General features: G+C 40.6%; 1 protein-coding gene across 2 annotated transcripts in view; it reads left to right on the top strand.

Moving 5' to 3' along the window:
- Nucleotides 1–16578, top strand: part of SGCD (sarcoglycan delta) — a 380420-nt gene that overhangs the window by 283226 nt on the left and 80616 nt on the right. Inside the window, exons 6-7 of one of the 2 annotated variants that reach the window (XM_029942962.1) lie at nucleotides 362–434; nucleotides 14646–14741. In XM_029942962.1, the coding sequence (XP_029798822.1) occupies nucleotides 362–434; nucleotides 14646–14741 (169 nt within the window). The remainder of the gene's footprint in view (nucleotides 1–361; nucleotides 435–14645; nucleotides 14742–16578) is intronic. The other variant, XM_029942964.1, reaches the window with a different exon arrangement.

The following is a 16578-nucleotide window of genomic DNA, read 5'->3' as shown; positions in this document are numbered from 1 at the left end:
GTTTTCAAAAACATTTCCAGTTGGGTGACTATTAATAGTTGATGAGACACAAGAGTTAGACCATGCCATTTCTAGGCATCTTTTTTTTTTTAATGTTAACATTGAATTTGCCTCATGGCCTCACTCTGATCTCAGCAAGAACCCTTTCAAAAGAAACTCCTTGCTTTTTCACAGGCTGTTTGCATGATGTGATTCAGTGCTCCCCTCTCACTAAAGATAGGGCACTAGAGCCAATGGCAAAATGTGTGCTTTGGGTTGTGGGAAGGATTCACTACATTTAGCTCCACTCATTGTGCTGATCGTGCCCCCAGGTGACACGCAAAGTCTCCAACCTCTGTTTGCTTTTTTCTTTTGTTTACAGGAGCGGAGGGCACAGTGTTCCCTAAATCTATAGAGACACCTAATGTCAGGGCAGACCCCTTCAAGGAACTAAGGTAAACTTCCAACTATGCTTTGCATTGATTAGTGGCTATTTCCTTTGTCTGAGCAACTGGCTAATGGTCCAGTTTGAGTATAAGGAATGTAACAGCGTCACAGCATGAATATACAAACTGAGAGAGATTAGGAAGGACATGAAGATAAGCTACAGCCAAGGAAAAATTTTCTCTGAGAACTTAAGAAGATTGAGGGTTTGGAGGAAGAGGTTGCCAGCCTTGTAATTAGGAAAGGCAGGATTCATTCACTGGTGCTGCTTGTTTCCTGCTGTATTTTGTGGGACCAGAAACCTAACCAGTTACAGAACTGGTCAGTAATTGGTGCTGATCAGCCCAAAGAGAAGTGGCATCTAAAGGAAACTGGACTCTAATACAGTGCAGATTTTTGTTCGTGTGTAACAGTCTCTCCATTACTTGCAGTGTTGTGGTTCTAGAAGTACTTTCTGTGGATATTCCTGTCCTGGTGTTAATCTTCAAACAGCTATAATTGTGTTGCCTTTAGCAGATAAAGACTCTCAGATGCTTTATACTTATCACCAACCGCTAAGGAAACAAAAAAGAGCAATACATATACATACAGATGAATAGACAAAGAGAGATAGATATAACCTAAAAACCATTACAGCCACCGAAGGACCATCCTTGGCTCCAAAAAAGAAACCCATAAAAAATCATACGTTGACACAAATATAACCTTAATTTTCACCATATACTTACGACGCAGGCAGGCTGGGACCCAGAGGGGACTCCTGCAGAACCGGCTAAGACTGTCCTGGGCTTCATGCAGGCTAGAAATCAAATACAATCTGGACAGAGTGAAAGCAGAATTTATTGACTAGCACGAGTGACAGACAGAAAATAGCAGATGGAGTGTCTGGGAGACTCGGAAAGGAAAGGAGAATGAGTCCCAACATTGCTTGGGATTAGAGGTTTATACGGAAAGGAGTCCAAAGTCTGTTTTCCTCCAGGAATCCAGGGTAGGGGGTGACCAACGGAAAGTGTCGGGTGACCAATAGGTATCATTCCATAAGTCACTGAAGGTAGGGGGTGTTGATGCCAGTGTCGACCGAGATTTGTTGGAAGATAACGTCCTGGAACATGTTTGGGTTGTAGCTCTTCTTAGATGTTATCAGGTGTTGGACCTAAAACAAAACTCAGAGAAAGATTAGCTTTCTTGCTTTCTACTAGAAGTGGGAACATAGCTCCTTTGGCTTACTCAGAAATGGGCTCTAGCAGAAAAACAGCAGAGATGGAGCTTTTCTAAAATGGAGTCTCTTCTGCTTCCCTACCTCACTTGCGGCCATGAAGAATTCAGTGAATGCTGGCTTTCTTCATGTCTTGTAGTTCTTTTAACATAAATCATCATAAATAATGTTGAATATTTAATGGTAGACATCAAACCGAAACAAATGTGTTTGGATTACACATGCTATATCTACTCTTTCGAGATGCAGCTCCGAGATCTCTTGCTAAAACAGCAACAGCTATGTTGGAATTTGTATTCCTCTAAACGAAAACACATCCTCAGTAAATGGGGACTATATCTCCTCATTACAGAATGCCTAGCATTCATGCAAAGCTTGTAAGGTTTTATGACTATAGGAAATAAATTGGGCCAAAGGAAGAGGATAATTGGTGAAGAAAGAGAACATTTTCTTCTTCAAATCCCGTATACCATGGGCTATCTTTTTAACATTACATGCTACATTGCAAGACTTTATTTTTTCCTAGAATAGTCACTTCCATCCCAGGGCTTCTACCTTCCAGAAGTTACCTGTCAGCTAGATCCTTTGTTTCATCTTAGGCACTAAAGCTGGAATCTTTTCAGCAAATCCACCCAAAGAAACCTGTATTTTAGGACTCTGAGAGCAAGCTCATTCTCTGAGTGCAGTGAATCCCTGTGTCTGTGATGTAAGAGCTCTTTTGAGACAGGCTACTGTGTGAGCTGCTTCCCTTTCTTTTCACAGACCTCTTTAGGAGCAGGGTTCTGTTTTAACACTAGTCGGTAATCAGTGCTGATCCTTCCAAAGAAAGGTGCTGTCTAGAAGAAGCTGACCTCTAAAGATAATCCACTCTTTCCTCCCTTCCCCCATGGAACAAGTGCTCCATTACCTGGAAGGCATGGGAAATACGAGAGTCAAGAATTTAGGCTACCTTTGCTTTAAATAGAAAAGTAAATCTTCTGTGGTTAAAAACAAGCCCAGCCTACATCAAACAAATAAAAAAGACTAGTTTTCCAAGCATCAGCCCACTTTAGAGATCCATATTCTGAAAAATTCAGAGCGCAGTCATTGCTTCTATCTGCTGTAGACGATGGTCCTCTGCTGACGCCTATGCAGAACCCTGGGAACTTGCCTTAAAACCTTCTTGCCTTCAAAATCTCCAGGATTTACAAGTGAATCTCCTGAGTCTAAGTGCGGCAAAATAAGGACTTCTGCTGGTTGCTTCATTTCCATTGTTTATTTTAAAGTTGTAGGCATATTCTACAGAAGCCAGAAATTAAATTTTCTTGTAGGACACATAAAAAGAGTTTCATATGTCATTCTACAACTGGGATGTAGAACGTTTGCCTCTATTCACGTTGTGTTGATGGTTGATAGCCTGAATGGAATCAGGGCCTAGAATGTAATAATGAGCCCCTTCATCCTTATGGGTTTTTCTTTTATTTTAATGGCATTTTGTAGGAGAATCTTTGACTGATTGAAAGATAATGAAATGTAGCTGATACATTAGCCCAGACCAGTGCATCTGTGGATGTTTCTCCTTTGTCATCTGATGGTACCACATTTTACTCTGTGCTATTGAACAGTATTGACCTTGGATATTGAGTAAATAGGTAATGAACTTGGTGACTAAGTCTTCAGGCCTCTGGCTTTACAGTTGGATCAGTTTTACTGATCCGGCGCATTTGTGCTGGGATGTTTTTTCATCTTAGGAAAGTAGAATGATCTAAGGGAGATCCCTGGACTTGTGCCAGCAGGTAGCCCTGAGTGAGCTGTTTAGGTGAGGCAAAAGTGGTCCACTTCTCAGGAGCAGCACAGCGGAGAGAAAGAATATTGAACTGGGGGTCAGCTACCTACAGCAAACACGCTACACAGCCTTGCGCTAATCCTGGAGCCCTGATGTTTATAAAAATCCAGGTCCCTTCTGGCTCCAAACAGCTAATCCCCTTATATTGTTTTTACTGTTTATTAAAAATAATTTTAGATTAACAAAAGAGTTGCAGGGCATCTGAGTGGCTCAGTTGTTAAGCATTGGACTCTTGATTTTGGCTCAGATCATGATCTCACGGTTTGTGGATGGAGCCCCATGTCACATTCCCTCCCTCCTGATCTCTCTCTCTCTCTCTCTCTCTCTCTCTCTCTCTCTCTCTCTGCCTAAATCCATGTCCTTCACTTACTCCAAATATCAAACTTGGGAAAATAGCATCCATTTTAGAGACCTTCTCTTTTGGGATAACTTGTTTCCTCCAATGTCAGTTTGGATTTTGAAGTTTTGTTCTTTTATTGTTTTTTGCTTGTTCGATAATGAGAAGCAGATGTTAGGCCTCTAGCACATCTTCCTAGAAGATTTCAATTTTCTGCCTAAAGAGTGGTCGCTTTCTCTCAGCTAGAGTTTTAGTTTACTGCTTTCCTTTTCAGAGTTACTATACTTACTATATTCACAGTGTTTACTTAAGATGTGTGTAAACAATCCAGAGTTGAGTTGAAAAATCATAAAAGAGGGTTGCTTCTCTCTAGACAAATAATGAGTGTTAGCAAGGTCTGAGCCCGATATACAACTTGAGTGTTTTGTTGATTTTGCCCCTGCAGGGCAGTTCTGAAAAAATGTTATGTTACTGTAGATTCAAGACTCTACTGAAAGAATCTACCAGCCATTACGCCTATCTCTTGAAATAAGAAAAGCTAACTTGGAATAGAAAATGGATTTTAATACATTCATGATCTGAAGTTCACAATCTGACTATGTTAAATGTTCACTTGTTCATTATTTTTTCATAGTGTCTGTATATAAAGACAATTGGAAAATTCCCTGATCTCAAGCTGTGCATGATCTGAGACAGGAAATAGGCCATTTCGTTTTGCATATGTATTTTCTGTAAGAACAGAAGCTACCTCTGAATGCCTACCTGGTTCTAAGGATTCTTTTCAACTGTGAAGCTCTCTGTAAGATTCTGATCCTAAAGGAACAGGAAACAGACTGTGAGATCTTATTTCCCAGACACATGCCAGGGCAAGTGTAAAAAATGGGAGAAGGTTACTTCAACCACTGAACACATAGAGCCAGTTCTGTTCCTCTGGATATCACTAAAAGCTTGGAAGGAACCACAGAACAGTGAGAAACCAAAAAATGTTATGAAAGAACTTTTCATCAACTAATGTGCAGACATGCTCTTAATCTACATGCAGTTTTGATAAGGGTAGTGACCTGATTTCCATTTCATCATAGATCAGTAACTATTTGCCAGGGCTTTTTTAATTTTTAATTTTTTGGCACTAGGAGTCAAGGCATATACTAAATATTTGGGATATAGAGATAAATGTCCATCCAAATAGTTTATAGTTAAGGAGAATAAGATAGAAATGCAACCCAAAAACAAGGTAATATAATAAGTGATAGAATAGATGTATGAACAAAGTCAGAGGACACATGGAGAATGACAGAGAATTCTACCTGAGAGAGTTAGGTATGGCTGTCCAAAAGAAAGGATATTTTAGTCACAAGATGAAAGAAAAAAGCCAGTAAGTAGGACTCAGAATTTAAAAAGCATGGTTCTCTAGGTCCACTTAATGTAAAAGCAAATAGGCCAATGTATTTCCGTAGCTCCCAAGAATATTACCATGTCATTTCTAAAAATGAGGTTCTATAATTTCCTTATAATTTCCTTATGCCAATTGCGTTCTTTAATAAATCGTGTGAAGGCAATCTCAAATGTGATCACAGAGGACTTTAATGATTGTTATAAGTTTCGAAGTTTAGTACATAATTCAGAACTCTGAGAGTTGATATCAAACCCATTCTACAGCCTCAAATAAATAGGCATTTCTTTGTTACTGTGTTTTCCCCCTACATTTCCAGAGTTTTAATAATGAAGCAGAAAGATTCAAAGATGCATCTGTTACTCCCAGTATGCATTTGAGTATTCTGTAGGATCTTTTCTTAATAGATAGAAACTAATCTAAACTCCTTTGGGAACGTTTGAGGTTTAAAATCTGTATATATCATAGGAAAATAAGGATTAGATAGTGCTTCCAGGTTGACAAAAATGAATTTATTTCTTTAATTTTATTTTAAAATGCCTACAGCCAATAAAATATTTATTTGGCTGACAATGGTTTATAAATTTAAGTCACCAGGAACATCTGGGTGGCTCAGTCACTTAAGCATCCAACTTCAGCTCAGGTCATGATCTCACAGCTTGTGGGTTCAAGCCCCACATCAGGCTCTGTGCTGACAACTCAGAGCCTGGAGCCTGCTTCAGATTCTGTGTCTCCCTCTCTTTCTGCCCCTCCCCTGCTCATGCTCTGTCTCTCTCAGTTTCTCAATAACAAATAAATGTTAAAAAATTTTTAAGTCACCAGAACAGTCTGTTAAAGCATCAGAGTTCTGTTAATTAGAGACTTGGTAATACTTTTCTCTTGTCCCTCTAAAAATTCCCAATAGCAAAAATATTGGATGGGTGGTCAGATTTTTTAATGATACACACACACACACACACACACACACACACACACACACATTATATATGCATATATATCATTTTCTACACATATGACATATTTAACATATATACATACATGTACATATATACATACATATTTATTTTACATATATATTCATCTAGAGAGAGGAGGGAGAGGCTATATATTATGCTTTTTATAACCTATAGGTGCATGGTACATGGGGCAATACCATTGTGAGAGAAATCCTTAAATGTTCTCCTTTTTAAACATTTTGCAGACATGTTCTGTCATTTTCTTTATCTCCTCTCTCCTCTAACCTCTAATTCCATGTACTTAGACTAAGTTTTTCAGTGCTGTTTTGCGTATATGAAATTCATAATTGATCACAGAACAAGAATATCGAAGTGATTCAAAGGAGAAGTAAAAATGTACAATGCCCAGATAATGTCATAGATACTCGGGGGCCTTACAAAAAAGAAGAATCATGACGCAATGCCCATGTTGGTCAAGAGTCATACTTTGAAGGTGTCCTGCACTGGGTTTGAGTTTGGCCCCAAAGCCTATCTGCTTTGTGAACTTGGCCAAGTCTTGCAAGCTATCCTCACCTAGTGCCTAGAACATGGGAAAAGCTCAGTGAACATTAATTCAACAAATGTTAGCTACTAGGAGGAATGAGCAGCTCATCTTCATGGCACTCCAGCCCTCAGACAGGAGTCCCCAAAGTTTTCAATTTCATCAACCGGTAAAAAGTTTCTGTGAAACCTTGGTGCCTAACAGTTATTTTGCAATTAAGGACAAAACCAAAAAGCTTTTGTGTTCCTCCATCTCCTGTTGACCAAGACATACCCTTAGAATGAAAGCCCCATAAACTGTATACATGTAACAATATTAGCATATCACTGTGGAGGCTCCATTTTCTCATTTTGCCAAAGATGCTAGTGACTGTCTCACAACTTTTCACCCACCCTGCAGTGCCTGCCCAGAAAAAAATGAATATCTGAAAGCCACAGGCTAGAGCTTAAAGAAGTCTATCTGATTTTAAGGTTGCCCATTTGAAAACCCAAAGTAATATATCTTGCTCATCTTTCAAGACCATATATGCTCCTTTTCTCCCTCCTTGCCTTCTTCCTACATTCCAGACTCTTATCATCTTTCTCTTTTTTTTTTCATTAATACCTAACCATAGTTTAATTTATCTACGTATTTCTTTTGTTCCCGTATCCCCAGCCTTTTCTCTAGGTGCCTTTTTCACCATAGTTCTCTTAGTATATAGGAGAAACAAAAGAGGTAAAGGAAAAGGAGTGCTGCTGTATTTGAGGTATTTCCATTTTCCCCGTTGCCATATTTATCTAAAGCTTCTGTTTTACAAATGTGACATAGTTTATATTTTAAAGCTACCAAACGTATGTGTTCTACAGATGTCTCCTCTGTACAGTATAATTCTACCATTGTAGGCCAAGGAAGGATAAAAGGAAGATAACATCCCAGGGCGAAAGGTGTCCAGGGCATAGAGGAATTCCCACTTAGGAAGAGGAAGTTGAAAATCCATCTTTTCTGGTGAATTGTAGTAAGAAGATAGGAAATGCAGGGAAAGCAAGCATAGCTTGAAGACCTTTGTTCTTTGATGGATGCAAAGGAGAAACCAATTAGATCTCAAGGAATGTCAGAAGCAGAGGGTCATTGTGAATTTTCATTTGGGACTCTAGGAGGAAACCAGCTTGCAGAGCTGGTTGGTCTCACAATCCTCTGGATTCTCATGTGGCTAGAGACGAAGAGGGGACTTGGGTCAGCACTCTCAAATCTCCTTCAGCTCCAGGGGTTGGCGATGCCAGGGCAGAAAGGAATCCACGTGTGTCTTGTTGAGCCATCCAGACGGATGACTGATGGGCACACTAGTGGGCCCCTGGGTCCTAAAGTGGACTGTGGGCTCCAAAGCAGATAGTCCCTTTCGGTGGTGCAGTGGAAAACATACCCAGACATCAGGGCCTACAAATACCATTCAGACTTCACTCAGAGAATGTTAAATGAACCCAGTGACAAGTAACCAGAATTCACCCTGTGAAGACCTAAGTGTGGGCTGCTAGCCTGATGTCATTCAGGAAAGTATCTTGTGGCATCTGAACTTTCTTTGTTCCTGTTACCACAAGGTCACATAAGCCCCTTCCTCCCCATATCCATTATGATCTCATAAAGTGGGAGAAGGAAATTGAAAGATTAATTATGTCTCCTAATGGGAAACTCAAAACTTTTTAATCACTGAGAAGATGCCACAATAAGTGTAATTTTTTCTAACAAGCCATCAGGATAAATTGGAGAGAACAATTAACTCAAGTAAGAACAATGAAGAAATGCCATTTGCTATCACTGATGAACACACTTTGTAAATCGGGCAGCCTGCAATACAAGGTATTATGTCAGTCGCAATATCTTAGCTGGCCACCAGGCTTCAGAAACCATGAGCCTTCCTTCCCCTCTGTGTCTTGTAGAGACCACTGGGTATGAGCAAAAGGGGGGAAAATGCTTTCAGAATCCGTCATCAGGCACCTGCTATTAGTGATTTAGTTTCTCTTTTAAGTCTTGAACTGGCATTGACTGAAACTCCTAGTCCCCAAAAGGGCTCCTAGATTTATAATCTCTTAAACCAACAAAGTACTGGAGGAAATCCCTTAATAACCAAAACACTTACGTGCCTCTTTCAAAATGATTACTCGACTGTCTCTGAAAGCTGAAGCCATCAGCCATGTACAGCGAAGCACCTGAGTACCTATCTGGTTGTCTCTTAATGGCTGGCCCAGTTTCATCTGAACCCAAGAAAGGCAGTATGACACATGATTATCATTATCTAGGACCAGTGGCTTTTATTTAAAAATAAAAATTACATCCTTTAAATTAATTCTTAGTGTAAGGATTTAAAATGTGAAAAAAAAATTCTTCAAAAGATAAATTTGTGGAGGCGGGGAAGGATGAAATGACACTTTTGTCCATTTTATCAGGGCAGGCATGAGATCCTAAATTAAGTGCTAACCCCTCAGCCTTTTAGAACAGAACGGGCATGAGTGTGGGTTTGCCAAAATTCCTGATTTGGGACTACTTCTGCCTCAAAAGGAGGACTATGACTTTATTATTGTTTTTATCTTGATTAAAATGTCAGCAGCTGCCATTTATTATGTAAAGTGTGCAGGGTAGATTGTTCTATTATTCTTAAAAAACATACAATTGCTTTTTGAATCTCGTTTTTTTTTCCCCTCAGTAGGATGGCCCTGCTGGGTGCACAGACAGAAAATCTTGCTTAATTACACCCTTCATGGTTTTGGCTCCAAGCCAGTCTTGTTTTATTCCAATTATAACCTTTTCAAAACAAAGAGTAATGAGAGTTGAAAGGAACAAGCTGACAACAGTTTTTTCTACCTGAAATAAGTTGAGAACTAGAATTGAATCATAATTTTTTTAAAAAAATAAGCGAATGGATGTCATTTTGTTTCTTACTCCAGAATTTCCCATGGATTGTTAGAATATAGTTTAAATGAGATCAAGAACATCAGATCTCAGAGAGAATTTTATAACCTCACTGGATTTCCTGTCTATGGACTATGTGGCAACTTCGGTCAACTGTCAGTCCCTTGTTTGCTATCCTTTGGTGGCTCTCACTGACTTGAAGATAAAATTCCAAACCAGAGTACTCATAAGTAAACCTCAAGTGGTTAATCTGGCCCTGGGTGATGTCCTGGCTTCTCATCTCTGATCACCCTTGCCCCCCCCTTCCAATCTTTCTTATTTTTTCTTAATAATTTATTGTCAAGTTAGCATATAGTGTATACAGTGTGCTTTTGGCTTCAGGAGGAGATAGATTCCCATGATTCATCATTTATGTACAACACCCAGTGCTCAACCTCACAGGCGCCCTCCTCAATGCCCACTACCCATTTTCCCCACCTCCCCTCAAGCTCCACCCGGCTATCAACCCTCAGCTTGTTCTCTATATTTTAAAGTCTCCTATTGTTTGCCTCCATCTCTGTTTGTAACCTATTTTTCCTTCCCTTCCCCTATGGTCTTCTGTTATATTTCTCAAATCCCACATTTTGTTTCTCCCTCTGTTCTCCTCTCTGTTGCCCATTCCACCCATTGAACTTTTAATACCTGCTTTCTTATTTCAGTTTCTAAACATACTTAACTCTATAGCTGTTTCCTTCTGTGGCACCCTGTATTAATTTCACACATGTACTATCCTCTCCTTACTGTTTGATTATATTCATGATCATTTCAAATTTCTCCTGTTCTCACTTTTTAAATTCTGATTCAGGTCATTGTCTTTTTGAGTGTGACTTTTACATGGCTGGTGATTCTCTGACGTGTTTATTTTTGAGGGTGAAACACTAAGAATCTTTTGGGAAGTTTTGTGTGCACAAATGGAGGGCCTATTGGATGTTGGGCTCTGAAGTAAGTAGCATGGTCAGGCCAGGATTTTTAGGTGGGTGATGCCAAATATGAAAATCCATAACCAAAAAAAAAAGGAAAAAAAAGAGGCGCCTGGGTGGCTCAACTCAGTTGAGCGTCCAACTTCGGCTTAGGTCATAATCTCACAGTTTGTGGATTCGAGCCCTGCATTGGGCTCTGTGCTGACAGCTCAGAGCCTGGAGCCTGCTTCAGGTTCTGTGTCTCTTTCTCTCTCTACCCCTCCCCTGTTCACTGTCTCTCAAAAATAAATAAAATGTAAAAAAAAGAAAAAAAAAAGGAAAATGCATATACCTTTCTTCTTTTAGGCAGGTCAGTTTCCCCAGGCCACTGATTAGTGTCTTAATTTCTTGCTGGGAATGAAGCTGGTGGCCAATATGCTCAGGTGGAGCCTACAAGACGTCATTCTTCAAAATACAGATTTTCACTTATTTCCGTGTTTGCAGAATATAGCACTGCCTTAGCTGCCCTCGTCTCACAGAATTCAAGCCTTCCCTAGTGAGTGTCCTAGTCTGTTTTGGCTGCTATAATATCTTCTAAACAACAAACTTATTTTTTCCCCGCTCTGGAGGCTGTGAAATCTGAGATCAAGGTGCTGGCATGTTCCTGTTGAGGGCCTGCTCCCTGGTTCATAGACAGCCATCTGCTTGCTGTGTGCTCACATGGCCTAAGTGGCTAGGGAGCTCTGGGGTCCCTGAGGGCACTAATCTCATTCATGAAGGTTTCACCTAATCACCTCCCAAAGGCTCCACTTCCTGTTACCATCACATTGAAGATTAGTATTTCATCATGTGAATTTGGTGGGAGGTGGGGTAGGAGGCACAAACATTTAGTCTGTGAATGGTAAAGGGTCTAGTCACCTGGGTCTCTCTCTATATATATGTACACAGTGGAGAAACATCTAGTCTGAGAGTTTCCCATGGAGACTTCACAGTCTTCCTGAAAGCAGTTCCCCCAGGCTCCCAATCACAGTGATGCCTGTGACTTTCCATGCCTGCACCTTGCAGGGATTATGAGGTTTAAATTTGCTTTTGGCTTGGTCTTTCCCAAACCCACAGGCTCTTAGCCTTCAGTCACCTGTCATCTGCTAGAGAAGTCACTACTGTTAGCTTTTCAACTTCCAAAACTTGATCAACGTCTTTCTTCTACCCATGTTGCTTCTCTCTTCCTTGTGGGTGTGTGCGTGCACCTTTTGGGGGGTCCTTTTACAGTCATTTCCAGTCGGTGCATTGGCATCTCGGAAGGAACGAGGTAGACCTGTGCTGAGTTGAGTCAGAACGCCATGTGCTTCAGCACTTGGACCTTCTCTTCGTTTCCTCTGCTGTGCCTTGTTGCCTTCACTTAGAGCCTTGTTCTTCCTTTGTCTTGAAACATTCTTCTGCACTTTCTGTCTGCATAATCATGTGTCAACTCTCAGCTTAAATCGCGCTTCCTAAAAAACACTTTGGGACACACCCCCTGGCTCACATGACCTGCTGTTACAAACACACTTAAGCCCCTACACTTCTTCCTTCTTAGATTCACACGGGCTGAGATGTCTTCCATGTTTGCCGTTGCCCACACCCACAGGAAGATTTAGGTCCGACAGATCATTACAAATGTTTTCTCTCCAAAAGTATGTGCTCAGCCAGCACAAACAGGAGTAATTGCCTCCTTCAGATTTGTTTGCAAAGAAGAGCCACCAAAGTCTCCTGGATTTTGTCTAGGCACTTATTATCCCGTGCTTTTCTTTCTTCTGTCCACATGAAGTCATTTCCGAGAGAGAATAATTCAGTCCCCTTTCTCTCTCTCACAAGCAGTGTCAAAACCTTCGATTCCGTTTTCACCCTTGGTTGTGCAGTCGTCACACTCCAGCAGAGCCGTGCGTAACCGGGGGCCTCTGGCCTGCAGTTTCTATTCATTTTCTTAGCCTCTGTTATCATCATTCATAGAGGAATGTGAAGTCCCCTTTAGCCCAGTTTCGCATGTCATCGTCACTTCCTATTCATAAGGGGAAATGAGTTTTCAGGTCTTTAAGGTGTTTCGTTTTTCTTCTTTTTCAAAAATACAACCTGAGTCGTTAATGATTATTTTCCTTGCCTGGCATCTGAGCTCAGGCACACTGACTCCAGAAAAATACCATAGAGCCGTTTGAATCCTGTGACAGTACAGGCACCATACCCCTAACCTTGAATAAAACATCAATGCTAATAAATTCAGGGTCTTAAAAATGTGAATTATAGTCATTTCACACTTCGTGGCAGCTTCATGCTGAAGAAATGGCTTAAAGCTTAATTATAATGCTTGTCCCTTCATTAAGTGCAGATGACATTCCTCAGATAGATTTTTGCAATGACATCTGAGGGAAGGAGTTCAGAAACTTATTAGTTATTCATGATGGAGAATATTGACTGTGTACTGATTAAAGGAAAATGTTGACACCCTTCTTAACATGATTCTGTCTGTTAGTATATGGTTCTCCCTGTGGTCCTCATGGAAAGCTCTTTGGGAAATGAAGAAAATGCCCTTCAGCCTCTGAGTGCAAATGTGTATAGAAAATGTGCTTGATGAGTGGGATTAAAATGGAGAGCAGGAGACCTCGGGCCTCTGATTACCCACCCCCGCAAATGACTGAGTGTCGCTTTGAGGACCATTTGTGAGACACAGCCATAATGGATTGGACACGTCCCCCTCTCCATGCTTGAGGAGCTGTTACAATACATTCAGCACATTAGTGGTTCATTCCCAAGCTAGAAGTCAGTTCTTACAGAAGGATGCATGGAGAGTTGTGCCTCCTGTCATATAATAATACTATAGCTTGAGTCACACAGTGACTAAATTAAGTGAACAGGTAAAGGCACAATCTTCCTCTCTTTGCACAAGGTGTGATATTCTTACAAAAAGAGAATTCTGCTATTTTAATGATGGTGGGATAGCTCCCTCTAAGGAGGGAGGGCAGTATAGCCCAAAGTGAGGAATCCCAACACAAGAAAGCAGTTGCTAATGATCCAAAGTGGTCAATTATCTCCTTTGCTAGTCATGAGCTTCCCATCACTGAGAGACTAAACATAAGTGGGTGACTGTCAGACCAAGACTATTATAGAAGTGTGTCATGCATCAAAAGGTGGTAAGATTTTAACTAAATGACCTTTCAGATCTGCCTTAACACCAAGACTCTAAGACTCAGCCTTCAAAGTACTGCTCACAGGTGTGATTTGACCAGGGACCTTTCATTACATTTAAATTCCTCTTAAAACCTGTACTCAGTGAGCTAACCTTGAATGTAACCTTGAAGGATACGGTCTGTGACCAACATTGACTGATTCCTTTTTTATTTTTCTTTGCACCATGGGTGTTTGAAGAGCAATTCAAATTCTTCAGATTCTTACGGTGCTTTGTAAATATCAAAGCATTTTCATAAATACTCCCTCAGAAACAACCTAAAGTAAAACAAGAGGGATTGGCTTCATTCCCGTTGTACCGATGAGGCGACTGAAGGGTTAATGTACACCATCTCTCTGCTTGGCTTAAGAAAAAAATGTTACTTTCTCAGAACTCAGTAAGATTTTGAGGGTCTAGTCTGTGGGCAGAATCTCTCACACTGGCAGCAGTACAGGGTAAAGGTGCAGGGCAGACTCTAGAGTCAGACTACTAGACCCTAGAATCGCGTGTCATCCACCACCTGCTAGGGCATGCCTCTGGTCAAGGTTTTAAAACCTCTTTCTATGTCAGTTCCCTCATTTGTGTACAGAGGGATGAGAACAGCACCGATTCAGAAAGGCTCATGAGAACAAAATAGCATGATGTATATCAACAACTTCAAACATGACCTGGAATGTAGGACTCAGATGTTAGTTTCAGGAGTTTTGTTGTTGAAGCAACAGATTATTATTCATTCTTGATTATGCCCTCCTTTCCCAGTGATTGGGATAATTTTACTCTATCATTTGCCTCCCATAGATAATGGTCAGCAATGAGTTGATAGCCTCTTTTATATAAGCCAGTATAATCAAAACAACAATAAAACAAAGTATGACACAATCAAATTAACAAATATTGATAGTGAACTTTAACCTAGCTTTTGAAATTTTCTTAGAGCAAAGCATTTGCCACTTGTATTAAGGCATGAGAGAGGCAAACCTGTCCTAAGGAAAGGGAAACAGACCTTGCACTATGCAGACATGATGAAGTGGTAAGTGTTGTGGTTATGTAGGAAAAGCTGAAGGTTTAAGCACTCACACTGCAAATAGCTTTTGAACTTTTTCTGAATTTCACTGCCATATGGGAAGGATGGAGGTGGAAGCATTGTTTAAAAAAGAAAAACAAATTAGCTCTTAAGTATCAACATGTTTTAAAATCCACTAACTCTAACACTATCCTGACCAAAATACTGCCCCTCGTAGCTTCTTTAGCCATTTCTAGAAAGGAGACGGAAGCTTAGACCAGATTCCCTAGAGGACAAACCAGACAGAAAATCCCAGAAATAAGAAGCCTCATCTGGGTACCTTTCATCCTGGTTGTCAACTGCCACCAGGAATCAATAGCTTTCTCATAACCCCACCAGGAAAATGAAATTACACATGAAATTCTAATGAGATTTCTTTTTACATTTTTCACATTGACTCTTTTGTACCATCCTAGGGCTCGCCCATTTATGTTTACATACACTCATGAGGGTTTTGATCCTCCGTTACGTTGCACTCTGATGAGGTATGGTGTTTCTTCCTCCAGGGCCAGAAGGGGTACCTATTTCTCACTTCGCTTACGTGGATTTTTATCTAATAACCATAGTCTGTTGTCTTTGAACACTTCCTCCTTACCTGCAACCTATTCCCAAGCCGGATGAACCTGTAAGACAGAGTGAGTGCTGTGGTTTTGCTAGGCAAATGAATTCTCCTTGGTGATAATAGACACCACTATGGTCATGAAAAGCAAACCTCAGCAGTATTTTTCAAAGGGCTCGTGTCACCTGACCAGACACTACTAATGAAGTCTGATGGATGCATAGCACGTGGGTTGAAACTCTGTTATCATGGACTCTCTGCAGTAACACTTAAGACAGAGCCTGAGACTTCAAGTTAAGCTAAGCTGTGCTGATCGTTTCATTCACCAACACTCCCATGTTCCAACGGAAAAGCTTGATAAGATCTGGGGACAGAGCCTATAAGTAGGACAGTGGGAAGCAGGCATAGAGCACCATTTGACAAGTCAAACCCATTCAAGAGTCTTTGAGATGACATTTGCTGCCCGAATCTGGACACTTTACGGGACAGGGTTCTAGCTGGAGTTACTGAACTAGACACATAAATATAATCCAAATGAATTTATTCCTTCTACAAATATTTGAATGCCTGCTGTGCATTGGCCCTAGGTGCTAGGGATACAGTGATAACCCAGATGGGTAGAGTCTTTGCCCTCATGGAGTTTATTGTCTAGAAGGGAACACTTTGAATGCCAGGCAATGTGGTCAGCATTTATGGAGAACATTCTGTGCCTAGAACCAGTTTAGTTCCTTGTGTGTCTTATCTCATTTAATCTTCACATTAGAAGAAGCACCTCTGGACATCCAGATGGCCAACAGGCACAATGAACAATGCTCAGTGTCACTCATCATCAGGGAAATTCAAATCAAAACCACACTGAGATACCACCTCACACCAGTCAGAGTCGCTAAAATAAACAAGTCAAAAGACTATAGATGCTGGCGAGGGTGTGGAGATACGGGCACCCTCCTACACTGCTGGTGGCAATGTAAACTGGTGCAGCCGCTCTGGAAACCAGTGTGGAGGTTCCTCAAAAAACTATCCATAGAACTCCCCTATGACCCAGCAGTAGCCCTGCTAGGGATTTACCCAAGTGATAAAGAAGTGCTGAGGCATAGGAGCACATGTACCCCAATGTTCATAGCAGCAATGTCAACAATAGCCAAAACATGGAAAAAGCCTAAATGTCCATCATCTGATGAGTGGTTCAAGAAGATGTGGTATATATATATATATATATATATATATATATATATATACACACAA

The sequence above is a fragment of the Suricata suricatta genome, chromosome 6 (genome assembly GCF_006229205.1).
Source record: "Suricata suricatta isolate VVHF042 chromosome 6, meerkat_22Aug2017_6uvM2_HiC, whole genome shotgun sequence".
In the NCBI taxonomy this organism is placed as follows: Eukaryota; Metazoa; Chordata; class Mammalia; order Carnivora; family Herpestidae; genus Suricata; species Suricata suricatta.
Note: the sequence above shows the minus strand (reverse complement) of the source record. Positions and strands in the feature narration are given on the sequence as shown.